A 24966-nucleotide genomic window follows, 5' to 3' on the forward strand; every position below is an offset into this window, starting at 1 on the left:
GGGGGGAATGCCACTTCCGGGTGTACGGAACACGGCGCATGCGCGGCCCTCCACACCAGACCGAGAAAGAAGAATTAGACCAGGAGGATAAGTTCATGAATATTCATGAGCCAGGCGGCAGCTCCGCTCAGCTAGAATGACGTGTGGCCGAGTCCCAGATGATAACACCTCCCACTGAGTCCCAAGCCAGGGAATAACAGAAAACTAAAAATATAGATATCTTAAGAAGCGCTGAACCATTTTTAACCAGGTAAGGAGCGTTTTAATCAGGATCACCCGCACTACAAGCCTGTGTAACAGGTTTAGTGCGGGTGATTCTGATGACAGATTTCCTTTAAGGACTTCTTCTTGGAACTGGAGGAATGTCCCTGTGTTGCCAGCATTCTGGTACAGTACAAAAGAGTTGTACATGGCAACCTGTACCATGTAGACCGCAACTCTTTTGTACCATATCCGTGTTTTCTGCATGGCCATGTATGGCTTGAGGACTTGATCAGAGAGATCAACTCCCCCCATATACTGATTGTAGTCCAGAATACAATCAGGCTTGAGGACCGGTGTTGTGGTACCTCGCACAGGGACAGGTGAGCTGCCGTTACCATGAATTGTGGTCAGCATAAGGACATCCCTCTTATCCTTATACCTGACCAGCAACAGGTTTTCATGGGTAAGGGCACGGGACTCACCCTTGGGCATAGGTGTCTGCAGAAAATTAAGAGGGAGGCTTCTCTGGTTCTTCTGCACGGTCCCACAAGCGGACGTGGATGTGGTGGCAATGTATGTGAACAAAGAGATGCTGATATAAAAGTTGTCCGCGTACACGTGGTAACCCTTATCCAGCAATGGGTGCACAAGGTCCCAAATGATTTTCCTGCTAACACCCAGAGTGGGGGAACATTCTGGGGGTTCAATACGGGAATCTCGTCCCTCATATACTCTAAACTTGCAAGTGTACACGGAGGTACTCTCACAAAGTTTCTAGAGCCATACCGCGCCCGCTTCGAGGGAATGTACTGGTGGAAGATGAGTCTCCCCTTAAAACTGATAAGAGACTCATCTACCTAGAGCTCCCTGAGGGGTACGTAGGCCTCCCAAAATTCGGCCCCATAGTGATCGATGACCGACCTCACTTTGTAAAGCCGGTCATAGGCGGGATCATCCTGGGGGGGTGGATCATGACGCGTTATCTGTATAATGCAGTGCCCCGACCATACTGTAAAGCAGGGTCTGGTGGAGGACGTCCCCGCTCCAGTACTGCCTGACACTGGGTTTTTTGACTAGGCCCATATGCAGCATGAGGCCCAAAATGTCCTCATTTCGGCTGCACTGACGGCGTACAATTCATAGGACCTAACCAAAAGTGAATCTGGGTGGTGGGCAATGAACTGTTGGGCATACAAGTTCGTTTTGTGGTGTCCCGGTACCGTATTGCCTACCGTACCTAGTGTGGTGGTCCCCAAAGTCAGAGTTACTACGCTCAGCTAGGGTCCCCTAGTCGCCTCTCTTCTACTCTAATTCTATAGTGTTTATATATGTATATATTTAATAATGTGTGTATTTAGTATAATAGATAGAGAACTTACCTTGTTAGCGTCGCAGAACCTTCGGTCATGTTAATTCCTCTATGGTATGTTAGAGGACCTTTGGAGGTCTTTGGGTCACATGTTACCCATAACCCTTTGTAATGGTGATTGACAGAAGTATTGGACAAATCAGCTCTAGTCCAGCCCCTGCCCATATAAGGGAGCTGTAGCCAATTATCTCTCTCTTGGGTTACTGCTCTCGTGGATGCCGGACTAGCAGGATGGATCTGCGCAACTTTCAAAGACACGCTAGGCCAGAAAATCTACCGGTCTCAGCTGAACTAAACCGTGAGTTCTGAACTAATCCCCGCTAAAGCTAGCGTGACTACTGGACCGCAACTAAATCCCCTAAGTATAGAAACTGTTCCGGTTATGAAGCTTGCATAAAATCTTCAGTAAAAGTTACAACTGTTTTCAGTAAACTCTCCGGTTGTGGACATTCAATTATTCTCTACCTCCCTATCGCTCTTGGGAAGGGTGGTGGTAGGACTAGCAGTACAGAGGAGCCAGCGTCCTGGCATCACGAATAGCAAGGGTTAACCAGACACCCTTTAGTCACCGCACAGCTACACCCCATATACCCTACTCCCCCAGGCTATCACAGTTTGCCCCACCATGTGAATGACAAAGCCGTCACTGAAAAAATAACTAAAAAGGTCAATTTCAGTGTATCCGGCCGTGGCAATCCGGATTCCTGAGTCACCAACAAACTGAGGAATCCGTGGCTGATACCCCTCTGGGGGTCTCCAGACAGGTTCACCGGAAGGGAGCTCCGGTAAAATTGTCTGGGGGGTCGGACTCCTATTACGAGCGGCATGGCCACTCGTACTAGTGCCTGCCACTGGGTCACCTTCTGGGGGGGCTCATTATCAGTGCTAGATGATGAGGAGGATGAGGAAGAACACAGAAAAGTAGGATCTTCCTCGTCCTCACTGGCAGATTCAGAGTAAGGCATATGCCTCCGCCGCCGAATATGCCCGGCGGGCCATCGCCTTTTTTTCTACGGTGGTGGTGGTGGGGGGTAGGGTGAGTAAGTGTGTACGTGTGTGCTTTGTGTAACTTTGTATATAACAGTGTGTGATTATAAATCACACACTGTTTTATGGGGGGGGGGGGGGGGAAACCGCTGCGGCCAAAAAAAAAAAAAAAAAGGGTGGCAAATCACAGCGACCTGAACCCCTAATAGGGCCCGGGTCACGCTAAAAAGGGGGGGGGGGGGATTTATTTTATTTTTTTCACTCCTACCTGTCCCTTTATTGTATTCTCTCCCTGCACTACAGAGATGTCTTCTGCCCTGAGGGGCTCCGATCTGGTCAGAGGGGGGGTTAATGACCTCTTCTACACACGTGACCCGTATGACCCGAATCGCCGCAGATCGCCGGTGTGAATTCACCGTCGATCGCCGACATGGGGGTCTCAGGACCCCTCTCGACGTTGTCACGGGATGCCTGCTGAAGGATTTCAGCAGGCATCCCGGACCGGTCCCCGCCCGGCGTGCGGCAGGGACCCAAATTCCCACGGGCGTACAGGTACATCCTTGGCCATTAAGTACCAGGGTGTCAAGGCGTACCTGTATGCCCGTGGTCCTTAAGGGGTTAAGAGACCGGCCTGCCTGCCGCTGCCACCGCTACTGAGGGTCCAGGACACTTGTCCCGGATTCCCAGGCAGACAGCGCTGCTTTCTACTGTATGTGCGGCTCACGCACATACAACAGAAAGCCTTCCCTCTGTGTAAGCCGCATCTGCAGCCTACACAGAGAGGAGACGTGACCTCCGCCCCCATGCAGCACGCAGGGCAGGCGGGAAAAACTCTGCTCCCCATACCTACTGTGGTTGAGGGTGGGGGAAGAACTCTGCTGCCTACACCTATTGTGGGGGGACCCTGCTGCCTACACCTATTGTGGGGGGACCCTGCTGCCTACACCTATTGTGGGGGGACCCTGCTGTCAAGGGGTTATGTCGTCCCTTGAAATTATGGGGATAGAAAAGGTAAACGGACATCCCAGGGGAGGTGATATCCGACATAAACTTCTATAGCGAGAATCATTTTGGATTTTCCAACTAGATACCCGGCAACTGCGAGATTATTTAAGGCAAGATCTCATTCTAGCATACTAGGTTGTGAAGTGTCTGTCTAGATCTCATCTCCTCTGTATAGTATATGTTATGTGAACTGTCTAATTATTTACTATTCAGTTCATGTTATTGTAATTTTTTATACACTCTCTTGTCCTATGTATATGCTCTGGGCTATTGTTTTTACCTGATCCAGTTTTCTTTTATTCCCTACCGTGTTTTTTTCCTGGTATGTTTGCTTGTCTCTGAGTGAAATAGCAGAGTTCATCAGCTCACCCCTGAAACGCCAAGTGTCCATGCTCGGACAGGTGTAACCCAACACTGGCAGAAGTAATGAAGAAAAGATGAATCCAGCGCAGACCTTGTGCGATTCAAAGCTTTATTCCGACATCAACAAGAACAGGATAAAAGTGACGCGTTTCAGCCAGGTAACCTAGACTTACTCATACAATATGAGTAAGGCTAGGTTACCTGGCTGAAACACGTCACTTTTATCCTGTTCTTGTTGGTGTCGGAATAAAGCTTCGAATCGCAAGAGGTCTGCGCTAGATTCATCTTTTCTTCTTTAGCTTGTCTCTCCATTCCATTTCTATTTCGTGAGTCCATTTCAGTTTTTACTGATGATGACCTCAGCAATCAATGTGATCATGTGACTTGTTATTTTTAAACACCGTGAGTGAGGGGGGCAGTCAGCACCACACCACCTGTGAAGTTGAGCCGGCTCTTGGGCTGGATTCTATCCTCAGGTGAGCGAACACACAGCAGACTATCTGGTGCCAATGTCTAGCTGTTGGTTTGTGCATCCTCGTGTATCCCGCTCCTAGCAATAAAGCTGCAAGGGTTCCCAAGAAGTGTCCTGGGTGCCTTGTTATTTTTAATATATAAGTACTGTTATTTTAATGTGGTGTATGCTAAGGACCTAGAATAGGTCTGAAACGCGTCAGCTGTTTATGCTCTATGAAACTGATGACGCAGTAAAGCTTTGTCACGATTCGGCTTACAGGTTGTGGATCCACTGTGTCAGCGAGGGATTGGCGTGGACCGTGCCGGTGGACCGGTTCTAAGTGGCTACTGGTGTTCACCAGAGCCCGCCGCAAAGCGGGATGGTCTTGCTGCGGCGGTAGCAACCAGGTCGTATCCACTAGCAACGGCTCAACCTCGCTGACTGCTGAGAAGGTCGTGGGACAGAAGGACTAGGCAGAGGCAAGGTCAGACGTAGCAGAAGGTCGGGGCAGACGGCAAGGTTCGTAGTCAATATGGATAGCAGGAGATCAGGTAACACAGGCTTGGACAACACTAAACGCTTTCACTGGCACAAGGCAACAAGATCCGGCAAGGGAGTGCAGGGGAAGTGAGGTATTATAGCCAGGGAGCAGGTGGAAGCTAATCAGGCTAATTGGGCCAGGCACCAATCATTGGTGCACTGGCCCTTTAAGTCTCAGAGAGCTGGCGCGCACGCACCCTAGAGAGCGGAGCCGCGCGCGCCAGCACATGACAGCCGGGGACCGGGACGGGTAAGTGACTTGGGATGCGATTCGCGAGCGGGCGCGTCCCGCTATGCGAATCGCATCCCCGCCGGCAATGCCAGTGCAGCGCTCCCGGTCAGCGGGTCTGACCGGGGCGCTGCAGGGAGAGAGACGCCGTGAGCGCTCCGGGGAGGAGCAGGGACCCGGAGAGCTCGGCGTAACAAGCTTGAATATTTTTCTACAATCCTGGTGCTGGACGTAACTTTGCTATACCTTTGATGGAGATTGGAGACGCTGACAATCAAGCCCATGCACAGGTGTAGTAGGTGGAGGTGGGAGATGTTACCTTGCATTTGAACCCTGCTGTCTACACCTACTGTTGGGGGAGGCGGGAAAAACTCTGCTGCCTACACCTATGGGGGGGGGGGGGGAATCTGCTGCCTACATCTGCTGGGGGGGGGGGGGGAGTGGAAAGAACTCTGCTGCCTTTACCTACTGTGGGGGGACCCTGCTGCCTATACTTACTGTGGGGGGACCCTTCTGCCAGACCTCCCCCCCCAGTAGGTGTAGCCAGAAGAGTTTTCCCCCAACAGTAGGTATAGGCAGCAGGGTCCAAATGCAAGGTAACAGCTCCCACCTCCACCTACTACACCTGTGCAAGGGCTTATTTGTCAGCGTCTCCAATGTCCACCAAAGGTATAGCAACGTTATGTCCAGCACCAGGATTGTAGTGAAATATTCAAGCTTCATTGGGTCATCAGTACATGGAGCATAAACAGCCAACGCATTTCAAACCAATGCTAGGTCCTTAGTCATGGCATACACAACATTAAAATAACAGTATTAAAAATAACAAGTCACATGATCACATTGATTGCTGAGATCGTCATTAGTAAAAACAGAAATGGACTCACAAAATAGAAATGGAATGGAGAGACAAGCTAACATACCCAGAAAAAAACATGCCATAGCAGTCTACCTTGGACAGATAACAAAAGGAAAGAGGATGCCGCTGATCAGAAAATACATCACCTGGAGGTAACGATAATCACTTATATGGTATACAGATCTTGTGTACAGCCGGAATCTACCTCTAAATGGTCCTGTATATATTCACTTATATGGTATACAGATCTTGTGTACAGCTGGTGTATACCACTATATGGTCCTATTTATAAGCACTCTATAAAGTAAATGTATGTGGTAATATTGGTCTTTTATGCAGTGGCTTTTTTTTTTTAGGTATACGCCAGTGATAATGGTGGTGGTGGTCATGGTATGGTGGTATTTTTTTGTACTTTACTGGTAATACACAACTAGCAAAGTGCACAAATTCCATATTGTTTGAAGATGAGGTTGTGAAATGAGGTCAGCATATGAGTTTGGGATATGAGGATGGAAGATGAAGTCGGGATGTGAGGATAGGATTTGAGGTTGGTATATGAGGATGGGATATGAGGTTGGGATGTGAGGTCGGGATATGAGACCGGGATATGGTGACAAGAGTGTCATTGTTGCTTTTCCTCGCCCACAAGGTTCAGATAGGAAGACCGTGAAACGTTCTCTCATAGGCTCCAGTATCAGGATGCCCTTCTCTGGACAGTCTCTGCTGACAGTCTTCTTCCCTGAAGCCGACAGGAGCTGTCACTGGTCAGAGCTGTGTCCCCCCTTAGCCACTGATTGGTGAGCAGATGAAGCGCCCTGATCCTAGAGGCTAAGAAGCAGCGAGGAAGGCGAGTTAATATTTTTATTCTTTTATTAGGCAGGCCAGGGACAGTACTAAGATGAAAATTCCACTGGACAACTCCATTAAAAGGCAAGGAAGAAAAAAAAGGAAATGCAAAAAAAAAAAAAATTGTCCCTGTCCTTAAGGGGTTAAATGACAGTAACCAGAAAGCTAAAAAAATACTCTGCGGATTTATTATTCCCTGGACCAGCACAACATTTTCATAGTGCCATGGGGTTTGGTGGGTCATATCTAATTCTTTCTGAAATGAGAAAACTAATGCAAAGGGAAGTGTGAAGAAGTTGTCCTTTAGAATCGGATTCCAGCTCTGTTTTCACATGTACGGTGTCCATTTTAGGACATCGTCAGTCGTCAGCCGTACCTCCGTCCTCCATCAGCCAAAACAGCGTCCCGCCTCCTCCCTCGGACCAATCTCCGTCAGGCGTCAGCCGCAACTCCCTCCTTTGTCATCCTAAAGTCTCTCATCCAAAACTCTGTCATCCTAATGTCTCTCATCCAATACTCCGTCATCCCTCAGACGAAAAACCTTCCTGCCGTGTACTAGAGCCGAGTTAGTGTCGGCCCTCTGCTATACTGGTTCTGCTGTACATGCTATTCCATGTCAGCTCTGCTATATAGTGCTGTGCAGCGACGGCTCTGCTTTGCGGCAGGAAGTTGCATCTGAGGGAGAATCGTCTGAGGCATGACAGCGTTTTGGATGAGGGACTTTCGAATGAGGGAGTTGTGCCTGAAGGATGACAGCGATTGGTGTGAGGGAGGAGGCGGGACGCCGTGTTGCCTGAGGAAGGACGGAGTTGCGGCTGACAACTGACGGCGATTGGTCCAAGGGAGGAAGCGGGACGCTGTTTTGCCTGACGGAGGACGGATTTGCGGCTGACGACTGACAGTGATTGGTCCAAGGAAGGAAGCGGGACGCTGTTTTGCCTGACAGAGGACATAGTTGCGGATGACGACTGACGGCGATTGGTCCGAGGGAGGAGGCGGGACGCTGTTTTTCCTGACGGAGGACAGAGGTACGGCTGACGACTAACGATGTCCTAAAATGGACACCGTACAGATGCTAAATCAGTGTTTGCCAACCATGGTGCCTCCAGCTGTTGCAAAACTACAATTCCCAGCATGCCCGGAGGCTGTCCGGGCATGCTAGGAATTGTAGTTTTGCAGCAGCTGGAGGCACCCTGGTTGAGATACACTGTGCTAAATAGTAGCAGTACTAACAGCGATCTGATTTTGCTATACATATACAGTATGGAGCCACTATTGGCTGTTGCATGGGTCCTGTAGTAGCAATGTTGTGTATTTCAGCACACCGCCCCTAGAGTTATCAGGCTGTCACTGCAGTCACGTGATCTGTCATATAAGTCTACGGCAGACAGTACAATGTAAATACAACGCACGCCTGTCATGATGGCCACGCCCAATAGGCTGCTGATTGGTCTGCTGGCACAGCAGCTCCCCCTGTGATTGGTTGAGGTGGAGGGGTAGTTTGTTATGGCTGCCTTTCACCTCTTTCTAGCTCCTGAACTTTGTTCCCGCACTGAAGGTATTGAACATGGCGGCTACACGACGTCTGTCCCGCACCGTGGCCGTGATCACCATCAACCACCCTCCTGTCAATGCATTGAGGTAACTCCTAGAACTACACTTCCCATCATGCATCGGTAGTCTGCGGCTCTATTTCAGCTGCAGCCAGGGCATGCATGCACTTGTAGTTCCACAACAGCTGAGTGGCCTGTAATCTGAAAGACTAAAGTCTTTTGGGATTTGTTGTTTCATAATATCTCTAGGATGCAGAACACCTACAAATCCCATGTGTCTGTCCAGTACATATGAGGATACAGGTTACATAGCAGTGTAACGAGTGTAGGATCAATACCCAGACTTGTCTTCCAGATCATAGCCTTGTCATGTTACTGTGTGACTGTAGAACTTTGCACTTTACTATCAATCTTAAGGACTCAGCGTTTTTCTGTTTTTGCATAAAAAATTTTTCATCTTCACCTTCTAAAAATCATAACACTTTCAATTTTGCACATAAAAATCCATATTATGGCTTATTTTTTTTGCGCCACCAATTCTACTTTGCAGTGACATTAGTCATTTTACCAAAAAATCCACAGCGAAACGAAAAAAAAAAATTGTGCGACAAAATTGAAGAAAAAATGTAATTTTGTAACTTTTGGGGGCTTCTGTTTCTACGCAGTGCAGTTTTGGGTCTTTATTCTGTAGGTCCATACAGTTAAAATGATCCCCTACTTATATAGGTTTTATTTTGTCGCACTTCTGAAAAAAATCATAACTACATGCAGGAAAATGTATACGTTTAAAATTGTCATCTTCTGACCCCTGTAACTTTTTTTTTTTTCCGCGTACGGGCTGGTATGAGGGCTAATTTTGATCTGAAGTTTTTATTGGTACCATTTTTGTGTTGATCGGACTTTTTGATCGCTTTTTATTCATTTTTTTTATGATCTAAAAAGTGACCAAAAATACGCTATTTTGGACTTTGGAATTTTTTTGCGCGTACGCCATTGACCGTGCGTTTTAATTAATGATATAATTTTATAGTTCAGACATTTACGCATGCGGCGATACCACATATGTTAATTTTTATTTACACAGTTTTTTTTATGGGAAAAGGGGGGTGATTCAAACTTTTATTAGGGAAGGGGGTTAAATGACCTTTTGTTAACTTATTTTTTTTCCACTTTTTTTTTTGCAGTGCTATAGCTCCCATAGGGACCTATAACACTGCACACACTGATCTCCTATGCTGATCCCTGCAAAGCCATAGCTTTGCACGGATCAGTCAGATAGGGGCTTGATTGCTCAAGCCTGTAGCTCAGGCTTGGAGCAATCAATCGATGATCGGACGCCGCAAAGTCAGGTAAGGAGACCTCCGCCTGCGTCCCAGCTGATCTGAACATCGCGATTTTATCGCGATGTCCCGATCAGCCCGACTGAGCTGCTGGGAACCGTTTACTTTCGTTTTCAGATGCGGCGGTTAACTTTGATCGCCGCGTCTGAAGGGTTAACAGCGCACGGCACAACGATCGATGCCGCACTCTGTTAGCCCAGGGTCCCGGCTATCGTTAGCAGTCGTGACTGACCCGGTGTGATGCGTGACCCCGTTTTTCCCACCGGGCTCAGGGCATACAGGTACGCCCTGAGTCCTTAAGAGGTTAAACCTAAATTTAATCATTAAAGGGGTACACCGGTGGAAAACTTTTTTTTTTTTTTTTTTTTTAAATCAACTGGTGCCAGAAAATTAAACAGATTTGTAAATTAATTCTATTAAAAAATCTTAATCCTTCTAGTACTTATCAGCTGCTGAATACTACAGAGGAAATTCTTTTCTATTTGGAACACAGAGCTCTCTGCTGACATCATGACCACAGTGCTCTCTGCTGACACTTCTGTCTATTTTAAGAACTGTCCAGAGTAGAAGAAAATCCCCATAGAAAACATATGCTGCTCTGGGCAGTTCCTAAAATGGACAGAGATGTCAGCAGAGAGCAGCTAATAAGTACTAGAAGGATTAAGATTTTTTTAGGGATGTCCCATTAGTGATACTAGTGTCGGTATCGGGGCCGATACTCGGCATTTGCATGGTATCGGGGACTCGTTTAATGTCCCTGCTGGTCCAATACCTGCTGGTCCGCTGTCCCGTTCTCCCGATCGCATTATGGCATCCTATGGACCTATGGAGGAGCATGTGACACACACGTCACTTCTCCTCCTCCCCTGCGCCCAGCGTAATGCTACGGAGGAAGCAGAGTGACGTGTATGTCACATGCTCCTCCATAGGACGCCATGATGCAATCGGGATAGCGGAGTGGCAACACCCGAGGACAGCCGCAGGTGAGCTGTCTACAAGAGGGGGGGGGGGGCTGCTCCCTACAAGGGGGGACCCTGCTGTCTACAAGGGGGACAAGAGGAAGCGATGTCTACAAGGGGGGGGGCTGCTGTCTACAAGGGGGGGGGGACCCTGCTCGCTACAAGGGGGGGACCCTGCTGTCTACAAGGGGGACAAGAGGAGGCGATGTCTACAAGGGGGGGGGGGGCTGCTGTCTACAAGGGGGGGGGGACCCTGCTCGCTACAAGGGGGGGACCCTGCTGTCTACAAGGGGGACAAGAGGAAGCGCTGTCTACAAGGGGGGACCTGCTGTCTACAAGAGGGGGCGCTGTCTACAAGGGGGGGGGGTGCTATCTACAAGAGTGGGTCCCTGTCTACAAGGGGGGGGGGGGGCTTCTGTCTGTAAGGGGGACAAGAGGGAGCACTGTGTACAAGGGGGTGGGCCTTTTGTCTACAAGGGGGACATGGGGCGGGCGCTATCTACAAGGGGGACAAGAGGGGTGCTGTCTACAAGGGGGGGGGGGGCGCTGTCAACAAGGGGGGGCTGTGGTCTACAGGGGGGCTGCTACTAATGTCTGCAACTATCTATACTACCTGCAAGGGGATACTACCTGCTATTAAAGGAAATCTTACAGCAGAGTCACCAGCACTCAGGGCTGTGGAGTAGGAGTCGAGGAGTCGGACGAAATTTTGGGTACCTGGAGTTGGCAAACAATGCACCGACTCCGACTCCTACTAAATTTAGATTGGAATAAAAAAAAAAAAAAAAAAAGTTTAACCCCTTAAGGACCAGGCGATTTTACACCTTAAGGACCAGAGCGTTTTTTGCACATCTGACCACTGTCACTTTAAACATTAATAACTCTGGAATGCTTTTAGTTATCATTCTGATTCTGAGATTGTTTTTTCGTGACATATTCTACTTTAACTTAGTGGTAAAATGTTATGGTAACTTGCATCCTTTCTTGGTGAAAAATCCCAAAATTTGGTGAAAAAAATGAAAATTTTGCATTTTTCTAACTTTGAAGCTCTCTGCTTGTAAGGAAAATGGATATTCCAAATAAAACATTTTTGGGTTCACATATACAATATGTCTACTTTATGTTTGCATCATAACATTTATGAGTTTTTACTTTTGGAAGACACCAGAGGGCTTCAAAGTTCAGCAGCAATTTGGAAATTTTTCACAAAATTTTCAAACTCGCTATTTTTCATGGACCAGTTCAGGTTTGAAGTGGATTTGAAGGGTCTTCATATTAGAAATACCCCATAAATGACCCCATTATAAAAACAGTGTAAACCCCTGCAGATTGACAGCCCAGTCATGTGAGGAGTCAGCCATGTCTCAGTGACCCCAATGATATCACTGTGTTACCTCAGTATCAAGGCCTCAAGCTCCCTCTTTTTACTTGCTAGACTTCTGCCATTTGTGAACATACACTTTACATTTCTATCTAGTTTTACACATTCAGTCTCACTAATGGGATTTTTTGAGTTATTGTGGCTTCATTTATCGTCGCTGGTTTGTAACACATGGATCTCCTTATCCACTTCTCTTTACCTCCCCCCACAGGTCTCCTCTCCACCCACCATTATGTCCTGACCCCTCTCTAACCTATCTGCCAATCTGTCTGCTTGATTTGCTTTAATAAAGAAAATGATTACCGTATTTTTTGCCATATAAGACACTCTGGCATGAAAATCTAGAAAAAAAAAGATTCTGAACCTTCAACCTGTGGACCTCCAGATGTTGCAAAACTGCAACTCCCGGCATGCCCGGACAGCCGTTGGCTGTCCGGGCATGCCAGGAGTTGTAGTTTTGCAACATCTGGAGGTCCACAGGTTGAAGACCACTGGTATAGGAGGTAATACTCACGTGTCCCCGCTGCTCCAGACCCATCACCGCTGCCCTGGATGTCGCCCTCCATCGCTGTTGCCGCGTCCCCGGGGTGTCCCCGTCGCTCCGGAACGTCCCTGCTGCCGGGTATCCTTCTCTCTCCGTCGCCGCCATCACGTCGCTACGCACGCCGCTTCTATTGGATGACGGGATGGCGTGCGCGACGACGTCATGATGACAAAGGAGAGCGCCGGCCATGCATGGGATCCCGGCACGGGGCAGACACCGAGGAGGCAGGTAAGGTCCCTACCGGTGTCCTGTAAGCTGTTCGGGACACCGCGATTTCACCGCGGTGGTCACGAACAGTCCGATTGAGCAGCCGGGTTAGTTTCACTTTCGCTTCAGACGCGGCGGTCAGCTTTGATCGCCGCATCTGAAGGGTTAATATTTAATGTGTATTTGCCGTATAAGACGCACCAACTTCCCCCCCCCCCCCCCACAGTTTTGGGGAAGAAAAAGTGCGTCTTATACGGCGAAAAAGACAGTAAATATACCACTTAAAACCACCAGCTTAAATGAAATGCCTGTCCTCTCAGCCATAGTTCGGTGACCACCCCTCTGTCCAAGGGACTAAAGCGGAACACAATTTACTTGTCCCTCATTAAAATCCATTTGTCCTGGTAGACAAAATAATTTCAACCAAAATAGTACGTAAATAAGGTCCTTATTAGTTTCTGCACTTGTTTTTTCCTCCTCGTCCTATAATAGCTATAACTCTTATTTTTCCATCTACAGACTCAGATGAGGCTTGTTTTTTGCAGCACCAATTGTACTTTGTAATCACACCTTTCCTTTTTATCATAACCTATGCTCGGAAACAAAAAATAAATTATTTGCGAGATAAAATTGAAAAAAAATGCAAATTTGGGGGTTTTCTTTTTTTCCCCCATTCACTTTGTGGTCAAACTTACATCTGATTTTAATACTTTAGGTCAGCCTGATTATAAAAATTACAAATATAAATTTTTTAAAAACTTTTAAATAAAAAAAATATATATATTCCAGACCCCGATTGCACTGCTGGGGGGTGATCCACCCCACTAGACCACTAGAGATGGTTATAAGAACCCTTTAGACACCGCTGTCAACTTTGCCGCATGCCGGGTTATTAGCAGCGGCCCCCAGCTGCTGAAATCAGCTGGGGCCACCAGGTAACTAACTAACTGGCACTCTGACGTCAGCGCCGCCGGCCGCAGCGCCGCCCAGCTCATCAATATTCCTCCCCTCCCTCCGCCTTTCCCTCTTCTCCCCGCACTGTAATGAAGAGGGAGAAGCGGAGGGAGGGGATGAATATTGATTAGGTGGGCAGCACTGCGGCCGGTGGCAGTGACGTCAAAATGCCAGTTAGCCCAGCCTGTGCCAGTTAGCACCTAATTAGCATATACCGAAAATCGAAGATTACGGCCCAACAGCGGGGCAGATCCGGGCATGGTTAGCATCAAACTGATTAGCGTCCCCCGCACTACCAGCCAGTACCGCTGGTTAGTGCAGGGGTAGCAAGCTGACAGTTTTCCTGGCAGTATGCTGTCAAAAACTGGCAAAACCCATACACTATTGGACTGTGGCTCCCAAACTTTTTTACAACCTGTTGGACTCATCTTCTAATGGTCTTGGTCTCTTGTCTGTGTGAAGCAGGCAACCTCACATTGCTAGAGAAACACACTGTCACCATGAAAGGAAGAGGTAAGCCTCAATAAGGACCATGGGGGAGCTGTAAGTAAGGGGAGCAGCCCTCGTAGGACTAGTGGTGCATCCCAGTAATTTGCAGGACTGGAAACGTTTCTGTGGCAGAGGGGGCTCCTGATTGATCCACATTGGCAGAACAGGAGACGCATTTCAACTGTCTTGTTACTCACATACACTGGCAAGGACAGATCACAGGAGATCTCCCATGTGATTAAGGTCCCTTATAAGGAATATAGCTGCCTGTTATTAATAATGATTCCTGTTAGTTTAGGTTATTAGTGGCCACTGATTTGGATACATTGCCATGTAGATAAGCACTGGGAGTCTGATGGTCAGGCTCAGGGAGGAACAATGCCCAGCCTTTGCAGCCATTCGTTTCTATAATGCGTCTTTTAGATTCTCTAATGAATTAATGGAGTCCACTTGACCAATTGTGTCCAATATTTTCTCTGTTTAAGATCTGAGCTTTGTGTTCTGTTACATATGCATACCCTTACAGGCTGTGGACAATGCATACATACTTATGTGCAGATCTGTGTATTTACACATGGCAGCCTGTATATACAAGAATGATCCCTCTCCCTGCAACTGTAATCCAGGATCAGCGCTTTACCACAGTGTATAATATAACATTGGCATATCCTGTGCTATATACAAAATGTACTATAATAATTAAATGTACCGTATTTTTCTCCGTATAAGACAAAACTGGGGGGGAAGTTGGTGTGTTTTATACGGCGAATACCTGCGGCCATCGCGATGATGCCCTGTATTAACCCTTCAGACGCGGCCATCAAAGCTGACCGCCGCATCTGAAGCGAAAATAACACTAACCCGGCTGCTCAGTCGGGCTGTTCGGGACCGCCGCGGTGAAATCGCGGCGCCCCGAACAGCTTATAGGACACCGGGAGGGACCTTACCTGCCTCCTCGGTGTCTACTCCGTGCCGGGATCCCCTGCATGGCCGGCGCTCTCCTTGGACGTCATCACGTCGTCGCGCACGCAGTCCCGTCATCCAATAGGAGCGGCGTGCGTAGCGACGTGATGACGGTGACGGAGAGTGTGGATCCCGGGGAAGAAGACGTCCGGAGCGTCGGGGACGCGGTGACAGCGATGAAGCGACATCCAAGGCAGCGGTGACAGGTCCGGAGTGGCGGGGACACGTATTACCTCCTATACCAGTGGTCTTCAACCTGCGGACCTCCAGATGTTGCAAAACTACAACTCCCAGCATGCCCGGACAGCCGTTGGCTGTCCGGGCATGCTGGGAGTTGTAGTTTTGCAACATCTGGAGGTCCGCAGGTTGACGATCACTGTTGGGTTCAGAATTATTTTTTTCTACGTTTTGGACCTTTTAAAATAGGGTGCGTATTATAAGTTGGTGCGTCCTATAGGGCGAAAAATACGGTAGTCTGTTATAGAGAATGACTTCTGACTACTGTACAGGTGATTTAGTTACTACACTTTATATGCTCCCCTGATAGACATTGTTTTCCAGATTGCACAAACTGTTATCCTTAACCCTTCTTCCTTGTACCATATTTTTCTTTTCTCAGCGCCTCAGTACGTCATGCATTAGTGAAGGAATTTGGAGAAGCCAGTAAAGACCCATCAGTAAAGGCCATTGTGCTGTCTGGGGCCAATGGAAAGTTTAGTGCCGGTATGTTTTATCATAACAAGATTTTTGTTGACTAACCAATAGAAATAAATTAGGGATATCACCTGCGACTAGTTCTCCATTATATGCCTTTAAGTCCACAAAAATCCTTTTTAATTTTTTTATGTAATCTGTATTGCACAGTTCACTTGACTATCTATACAAAGGCTGTTGACCCACTCTCATTTTGCAGGTGCAGACATCCGTGAATTTAGCACCTCGGCTTTAAAAACAGTCTCCCTAGAAGATATAAATGCAACAATTGAAGCTAGTAAGAAGCCTGTGGTGGCTGCAATTGAAGGAGTTGCCCTTGGTGGAGGGTTTGAGCTAGCCTTGGCATGTCACTATAGAGTGGCAAATGCACAGGTAACTGTATGGCTACAAACTTTGTTCTTTTAATGGGAGCTGTCATTAAAACTGTTTTTTAACTTTAGATTCCATAGGTGAAATCATCTTTCTAAGTACTCCATGTAAAAATATAAAATAAATCTTTATGTGATTTTCAGAGCCTTTTGTATATGGCCACAAGGGTTCTCCCTCCTTGGCCAGACCACATTCCATCTGCTCAAAAGCACAGAGTTTGGTTTCCTGCTGGACTGGCAGGAGACCAACGTCAGGATATGTGGTCTGGCCATAGGCAGTGCATAGCTCTCGCTCTCTGCCTGTAATAAAAGAGGCGAAAGTGAGCACTCAGCACGGCCACGGTCCGCCAGCATAAATAGCATGTCCTTGCCCCCTCTCCATACAGAGCCAGCCGGTCGCACGGTGTAGACCGCACGACACAGCAGGTCTCCAATACCTATTCCTCCCCTCTGTTTACCACATGCAGTGATGAACCGATGGAAGGGGTTTCGGAAGCAGCCTGCCGTTCCATAGGCTGCCTCATCTATTTACGCTCCCGAGAGGGCTGCGTAGATAAGAGAGGGCTGAAGCGATCCCCAGCACTTCCTCAGATGATGTGGCACCTGCTGGGCAACGCCCCCTCCCTCTCCACTGAGAAGAAAGGCAAACCAAAGGCATAATGGTAGGAGTTTATCAATTTTTTTGCTGGAAAATACATTTTTGAAGCCACGAGTGTGGCTAAAGATGGGAATAGGAGTGAATTCTTGAAAAAAGTTTTTATGACAGGTACTCCAAGTTAAAGCTTGTAAAGTTAAGGAAAAATAGGCCAGTAGGCCATAATGAGGGGCCACTCCATTCACTCCAGGGACAATTGACCTTCATTCATGTGACCAGTTGGGTTCCCCACGTATGTATTACCTATCCCCTATCCTGTGGATTGGGGATAACCTTCATGCTTGAGATAACCCCTTTAAAATGCCCTGTAGCTCTTTTATTAATGGCACTGTTTGTGGATAAAGGGAGTGTTTCTGATATTAAAGGGATATTTCAGCATTTATTAAAGGAGATGTCCGGTATGGACTATTCCTATTCCATCCTGCCCAGGCTATAAAAAAAGAGAAAACAAACTTTCACTTACCTTCCTACGTTCCCCCAGAGCTGATCGGTCGCCCGGGCTGTCTACTTCCTACTTCCCTTAGCCGGGGATGTCACACGGAGCTTCAGCCTATCACGAGGCAGGACATCGCTGCGGCTGGTGATAGGCTGAAGCGCCGTGTGACGTCCCGGGCTAAGGGAAGTAGGAAGTAGACAGCTCGGGCGACCGATCAGCTGTTGCAGTGCTCTGGGGGAACGTAGGAAGTTAAGTGAAAGTTTGTTTTCTCTTTTTTGCAGCCTGGGCAGAATAGAATAGGAATAGTCTGTATAGGACATCTCCTTTAACTTATAGGAAATATGCAGCCAAAACAACTTATCCCCTATTCACAGGATAGGGGATAAGTGTCTGATCGCGGGGGGTCCCAGCATTCGGTCTCCACAGCTCTGCCGCGGCTCTCCAGTGCAGGAGGTGTGTTGGCCGCAACATGGTGTTGCGGCCAACACGCCCGTTCCATGTGTCTCTATGGGAGAGGCGGGGATGCAACGTTCCTGACTCCCCGCCTCTCCCATAGAGCTGTGTGTGGAGCGAGCGTACAGTCTACTTCACTGAGGTCGACGCTACGTGCATTAGCCGGTGCACATTGCGGCAATGCAGAGCCCCGTACGGGAGATCGGGGGGGTCCCAGCGGTCGGACCCCCCACAATCAGACACTTATCAGCAGATGTCCTTTAATTGCAGGGGGTCAACACACGCTTCATACATTCTCTATGAGAGTGGCAAAGATGTAGTGAATGAAGATTGCGTGCTGACCTGTAGTAGAGTCCATGCACTGTGTATGGCTTCACAGCCATGAGCCCTGTACATGTGCCCCCCCGTGTATTATTCATACTGCATGACCTGACCATTATTCTTTGTGGCCACATTTAGATCCATAGCTCTTTTAATGTGTATATGTTTTGGTTTCCATTTACAGCCTTAGAACCGAGATTATTTAGCTGTTTAAAACAATTGTTGTTTGTCAAGTAATTAGGTTATAAACCTCTTTGGGACATACAATGTGACTAATGTGAATCAATAAAGAAGCCTTCATTGCAAAGTGTTGAGTATAAATATCTTGATACTCCATTAATGAAAGAAAACAATAATATTGCATATGACTGTATGTCTTACGCTATCATGCTGTGTTTTGATTACAGTCCCGGGTGGGTCTTCCTGAAGTACTAATTGGCATTCTGCCAGCAGCCGGAGGAACGCAACGCCTACCCCGATTAATTGGCGTTCCTGCAGCTCTAGATGTTATTGTACGAGGTGATTATTTTTTTATCTATGCGTAATGAAAAAAAATAAAAATAAAAAATAAAATATATATATATATATACACACACATGCGATGGTAATCCGTTCCAAACGGATCATCGTTTGTTAAAACAATCGCATGTTGAGGGATCCGTGCAATGTAAAGTATAGGACAGTGGTCTACAACCTGCGGACCTCCAGATGTTGCAAAACTAAAATACCCAGCATGCCCAGACAGCCGTTGGCTGTCCGGGCATGCTGTGTGTTGTAGTTTTGCAACATCTGGAGGTCCACAGGTTGTAGACCACTGTCAGAAGAAGTTTTACTCACGTGTCCCCGCCGCTCCAGACAGTCACTGCTCGTCACCGCTGCCCGGGATGTCGCCGTTCAACGCTGTCGTCGCGTCCCCGAGGTGTCCCCGAAGCTCCAGCAAGGCCTCTGCTTCCCCGGCATCTGCGCTCTCCGTCGCCGCCATCACGTCGCTACGCACGCCGCTCCTATTGGATGACGGGACGGCGTGCGCAGCGACATGATGACGTCGATGGAGAGCACCGACGATGCAGGGGATCCCGAAGAGGACGCGCCGGAGCCCCGAGGACAGGTAAGTGATCGTCAGCGGACCACATGGGGCACTGTAAACGGCTATCCGGTGGCAGCTGAAGCAGTCAGCGCTGCCGGATAGCCGTTTATGCGATGGCCCCGACATTACAAAAGCATCGTATGTTGATGCTTCCTTCAACATGCGATGGCCTCTGAGAGGCCATTACATGTTGAAATTATCGTATGTCGGGGCCATCGTAGGTCGAGGGATCGCTGTGTGTGTATGTATGTGTGTGTATGTATATATATATATATATATATATATATATATATATATATATGTGTGTGTGTATGTATAAAGCATCCGAGGTTCTCTCATTGGGAGCTTAATTTGTGGATAAAACTTACATAGCCATATACATTCACATAAAAATAGTCTACAGAGAAGAATATAGGACTCTGCACTGTACTAAATACAAATATCCATACTGAGGTATCAGGCAAATCCCAGTCTAATGCGTCTCAGCATAGCAGGTGGTGCTCTCTAATAACAGACAACAGTCCCATGTGAACGTTATATAGCAACAATAGTGAACTCGGGCTCTCACCGGCTCAGATGCTGGATAAAATCTTTAATCTTTATTGAAGAAATAGACATACAGTGCTGGGGGGATTTTCATGGACGCATGTTATAGAAGGGAAACTTCAGGCTACGGTGCCGTTTCACGCTGCATAACGCTTCTGCTGGCCCACACCTTATTAGTGGTTATATTTTATCAGTGACTATTTAATTATTCACTGTCTGAATTGACTACAAGAGCCCTGCGGTCTTTCCTGCACAAAAACTTTTTTTTAACAGCGCTAATTGTGATAAAAAAATATTTATGTCTAATCTTCTTTCCACATAACTTAGACAACGGCGATCTGTTTATTTTTAAATAATTCTAGATTAAAAACTAAATTACACATCGACATAGAGAAAAAAAAGACACAGACTGCACATGCACCCTTTATACATTGATCTATTGCTGCTCACCACTATTTTTAAAATTAACATAAGGTTCTTTGTACAAATATGGGGATCTAAGCCTAGAGCTTTGTGCAGGGTTTCCCCATTTGGCCTGTTGGGTCTACAGGCGTACACTTGTTTGCATGCAGCTGTGTAAGTTCGTTTGGGCAATAGCTGTGAATTGATGGTTAGAGCCTTGCTGGGATCAAAATGTGTCTTAGGGCACGTTCCTACTTGGCGTATACGCAGCGTTTTTCATGCTGCGTAAACTCAGCAGCAGTGGTGGGAAATACGCCGCCAGAAAGCCCTGTGTGAATGGTGAGCGAGGGATACGCAGCGTATTTCCCGCTGCTGCTGCAGATTTTGCGCAGCATGAAATATGTTGCATATACGCCAAAAGGGAATCCGTCACCAGCATCACCCACACCAACTTGCTGGTACAGGGTCATAGTACCGGTAACACAGATTCTAACACTAATTTTGCTATGTGGACCCCGTTCCTAAGTTATGGCCAAAATATGCAAATTAAGTGCTTTGGTGCACTGGGGGGCATTCCCAGCCCCTTGGTGCACTTTTCTGGTCATCTGGCTCCTATCACATGATCATCATCATCATCACAGATCCTTTAGCCACATTCTCTTCTATCCTGCACTGCTGATCTCTACCCCTACATGTTCTGGTCACATGATTGGGACATCATCACAGGTCCTACACCTCTAGCATGCAGAAGATACAGAGCAGGTCCTGCACCACTGCCTGACTAGGACCTGCTCTGTATCTGCTAGATGTAATACATGTGGGGGCGGAGCTCAGCAGAGCAGGATAGAAGAGAATGTGACTGAAGGACCTGTGATTGTAATGATCATGTGACAAGAGTGGGCGGAGCAGATGTAGAGTTACATGTTCCTTGTATAGAATGGAGCTCAGGTCCATGAATATTTTTGGAGGGGGCATCGCACAGGGCCGAACCAGGCAAGCAGAAGAGTACACCAAGGAGCTGGGAATGCCCCAGTGCACCAAAGCACTTCATTTGCATTTTGGTATTTTTAGGCATAACTTGTGAACGGTGCCAAGCAGGAAAAAAAATGGTAAATCGCGTTGAAATCAGCATCATCCACACTATCCCCCTGTAGGAGCAGGTTAGGTACATGAGATTTTTATGGGGTTTATGAGAGTATACTTTAAATACTGATAGGTTTAATCGACTTCTTCTCTTATTAAACAATGCAGTGCACCAAGCTCTGCTGTTGGACCATATATGTTGCCACTTCAGCCCTGGCATCGGCCAGCATATAGAATCCAGTGCATATAACACATATAAATTGGGATCTGCATCTACCGCACTTTGATCATCCCTATTGGCTTTGTTTACATGGCTGCTGCAGTGACCTGCCTGTACACCTATGTCTGTGCTGCAGTGGTCTCATGCGGTATATTGCTGAGGCCAGTCATTTTTTTTTTCTTTTTTAATTTGGAAAATACTCTATTAGGCAATGTGGTTATTCCTGAAATATCTTATGCTTTGTATTTTATTTTCATTTAGGGAGACATGTTCCTGCCACTGAAGCATTACAACTGGGTATTCTTGATGAAGTGGTACAGGGTAATGTTGTTAATGCAGCCATACAGATGGCCCGGAAGGTTGTAGGTAAGTCTGTATACACACTGACATTGCAACTCTTACTTTTTGCACTACATCAGATCCCACAAAAAATTTAAACTGTTATGTTACTCAGTACCTAATCCTGATCATGTGCATGTCATTTTTAAGTCTCTGTCACCAATATCTCAAAAAAAAAAAAAAATAGCATATTACAGCTGCTCAATGTCTTTTCCATCTTCACAAAGGGAGGGAGGGTGTCCTTCTCTTGTCTGCCCTGTGATTACTCCTCCCCCTCCCTTACTCTGCTGACTCACTACTCTGGTAACAAGCCTGGCAGCCCTGCTCTGTAACCCTTTCCTCTCTGGTTTTATGCTGTACACACACAATGATTATTGGAGATTGCCTGTACTTTACCACCAAAGACAATATGGAGAGTGTAAAACTTACATCTTTCTAAATAAGTGCGAATGTTTAGTGCTAAAAAGTACAGTGGTTTTTTATGCATACATTTTCTATGTTCCAATGTTATTCATGTGTATCATCCTTTGCTAGTCCTGTAATGCTTTGACTTGTAGATTTGGAATAGTTGAAGGTACAGTATTTGGATAATTCTTTTTTGTAGCAGTGTTACCTTCAGCTGTGTGCCTACAGCTTTTGCAAAACTACAACTCCCAGCATGCCTACACATCCTTTGACTGATCAGGCATCTGCATCTAGAGGCACTTGTTTGGTAAAACTCTGTGTTACAGCAGTGTTGCTGCAGGCTGTGTTCCTCCTGCAGCCTTGTCAATCAGCCATCTCGTGTCCACGACCCTTGGACACCCTCATACTGCTGTGGGACTCATCTGTGTCCCAGGAGTTATGGGGACCCCTAGTGGTGGGATTTAGGCAGTTTTCTTTAATAAAATGACAAAATTTTTTTAAGAAGTACCGTATTTTTCGCCGTATAAGACGCACTTATACGGTCTTATACGGTGAATACACACCTATCGGGTCGGTCCCGCAGCTGATACAGGACATCACCGATCGCGGTGATGCCCTGTATTAACCCTTCAGACGTGGCGATTAAAGGTGACCACTGCGTCTGAAGCGAAAGTGACACTAACCCGGCTGCTCAGTCGGGCTGTTCGGGACCGCCGCGGTGAAATAGCGGCGTCCCGAACAGCTTACAGGACCCCGGTAGAGACCTTACCTGCCTCCTCGGTGTCTGCTCCATGTCGGGATGCCCTGCATGGCCGGCGCTCTCCTTCGATGTCATCACGTCATTGCGCACGCCGTCCCGTCATCCAATAGGAGCGGCGTGCGTAGAGACGTGATGACGCCGACGGAGAGCGTGGATCTTGGGGAAGAAGACGTCCGGAGCGTCGGGGACGCGGCGACAGCGATGGAGTGACATCCAGGGCAGCGATGACTGCTTTGGAGCGGCGGGGACATGTGAGTATTGCCTCCTACCAGTGGTCTTCAACCTGCGGACCTCCATATGTTGCAAAACTGCAACTCCCAGCACTCCCAGTTGTAGTTTTGCAACATCTGGAGGTCCGCAGGTTGAAGATCACTGTTGGGTTCAGAATCTTTTTTTTTTCTAGATTTTGCACCTTTAAAATTGGTTGCGTCTTATATGCCGGTGCGTCCTGTAGGGCAAAAAATACGGTATATTAGAAAAACTATTGTTTTGCCAAGATGTACAACATAGAAAAAGTTTTTATAACTGGCAGTGCCCATTTAAATCATGCACACAAAAAATTAGCTAATTTATTTAACAGATTCATAGTCAGCCAGGTCATAAATCATTTTGTGGTCTCTTGAGTGAGGGAGGATGCCTCTAGGACTCTTGAACTTCTTAGAAACAGGGAGATAGGTATTATTTGTTGCATCAGTTATCTGCCCTTGTCTGCAGCTCTGAACATGATAATGAGACAGATTTCCTTTGAAAATGATATTCCTAGTGAGCCTACATTGTAAACATGTATATGTTATTTAAGACCTGTCCTTGCAATAAATCTTTTTAGTGCAAGTGGTTAAAGTACATTTCTGCTATATGTAACTTATGCCCTGAAAGCGCAAATTGCACCTCACAGCACAAAGTACTTTGTTATGATAATCAGTAGATCATAGTGCGTGTATGAATAGGAACAGTTGACCTGTAGCACTAGTTATGGTTACCTTATAATAATAATAAGTGGTAAATATTGTGTGTGGGTCATTGGTAAATTCAAGTGATTTCCAGGGCATAAAGAGGTTTTATATACACGCTACTTGAGCTTACGGAATTATTTAGTCATCAGATTATTCAGTCATAATAGACACACTTACCATTTGACCATTCAGACCATTTTTGCTCTTCTTTATAATAGGTCATATGGAATGAAGTGACATGGCACCATCCGTTAGTTGCTAATACAGTGCTCCCTCAACATACGATGGTAATCCGTTCCAAATGGACCATCGTTTGTTGAAACCATCGCATGTTGAGGGATCCGTGCAATGTAAAGTATAGGACAGTGGTCTACAACCTGCGGACCTCCAGATGTTGCAAAACTACAACACCCAGCATGCCCGGACATCCGTTGGCTGTCCGGGCATGTTGGGTGTTGTAGTTTTGCAACATCTGGAGGTCCGGAGGTTGTAGACCACTGTTAGAGGAAGTTGTACTCGCCTGTCCCCGCCGCTCTGGACCGTCACCGCTGCCCGGGATGTCACCGTCCATCGCTGTCGCCGCATCCCCGAGGTGTCCCCGACGCTCCGGTAAGGCCTCTTTTTCCCCGGCATCCGCGCTCTCCGTCGCCGCCATCACGTCGCTACGCACGCGGCTCCTATTGGATGATGGGACGGCGTGCGCAGCGACGTGATGATGATGATGGAGATGCAGAGGATCCCGAAGAGGACGCGCCGGAGCCCCGAGGACAGGTAAGTGATCGTCAGCAAAGGGCACGGGGCACCGTAAATGGCTATCCGGCAGCAGCTGAAGCAGTCAGCGCTGCCGGATAGCCGTTTATGCGATGGCCCCGACATACAAAAGCATCGTATGTTGATGCTGCCTTCAACATGCGATGGCCTCTGAGAGGCCATCGCATGTTGAAATTATCGTATGTCGGGGCCATCGTAGGTCGAAGG

At 47.3% G+C, this 24966-nt stretch overlaps 2 protein-coding genes across 2 annotated transcripts in view; one reads left to right on the forward strand and one right to left on the reverse strand.

Moving 5' to 3' along the window:
- TMEM41A (transmembrane protein 41A) overlaps window positions 1-24966 on the reverse strand; it is a 347737-nt gene that overhangs the window by 26985 nt on the left and 295786 nt on the right. The window lies entirely within an intron of this gene.
- EHHADH (enoyl-CoA hydratase and 3-hydroxyacyl CoA dehydrogenase) overlaps window positions 8265-24966 on the forward strand; it is a 50078-nt gene continuing 33376 nt past the window's right edge. Inside the window, exons 1-5 of the mRNA XM_056534910.1 lie at window positions 8265-8497; window positions 15866-15969; window positions 16160-16332; window positions 18601-18712; window positions 21793-21897. Of these exons, the coding sequence (XP_056390885.1) occupies window positions 8424-8497; window positions 15866-15969; window positions 16160-16332; window positions 18601-18712; window positions 21793-21897 (568 nt within the window). The 5' untranslated portion in view covers window positions 8265-8423. The remainder of the gene's footprint in view (window positions 8498-15865; window positions 15970-16159; window positions 16333-18600; window positions 18713-21792; window positions 21898-24966) is intronic.

This window comes from Hyla sarda, chromosome 8, assembly GCF_029499605.1.
Source record: "Hyla sarda isolate aHylSar1 chromosome 8, aHylSar1.hap1, whole genome shotgun sequence".
NCBI lineage: Eukaryota > Metazoa > Chordata > Amphibia > Anura > Hylidae > Hyla > Hyla sarda.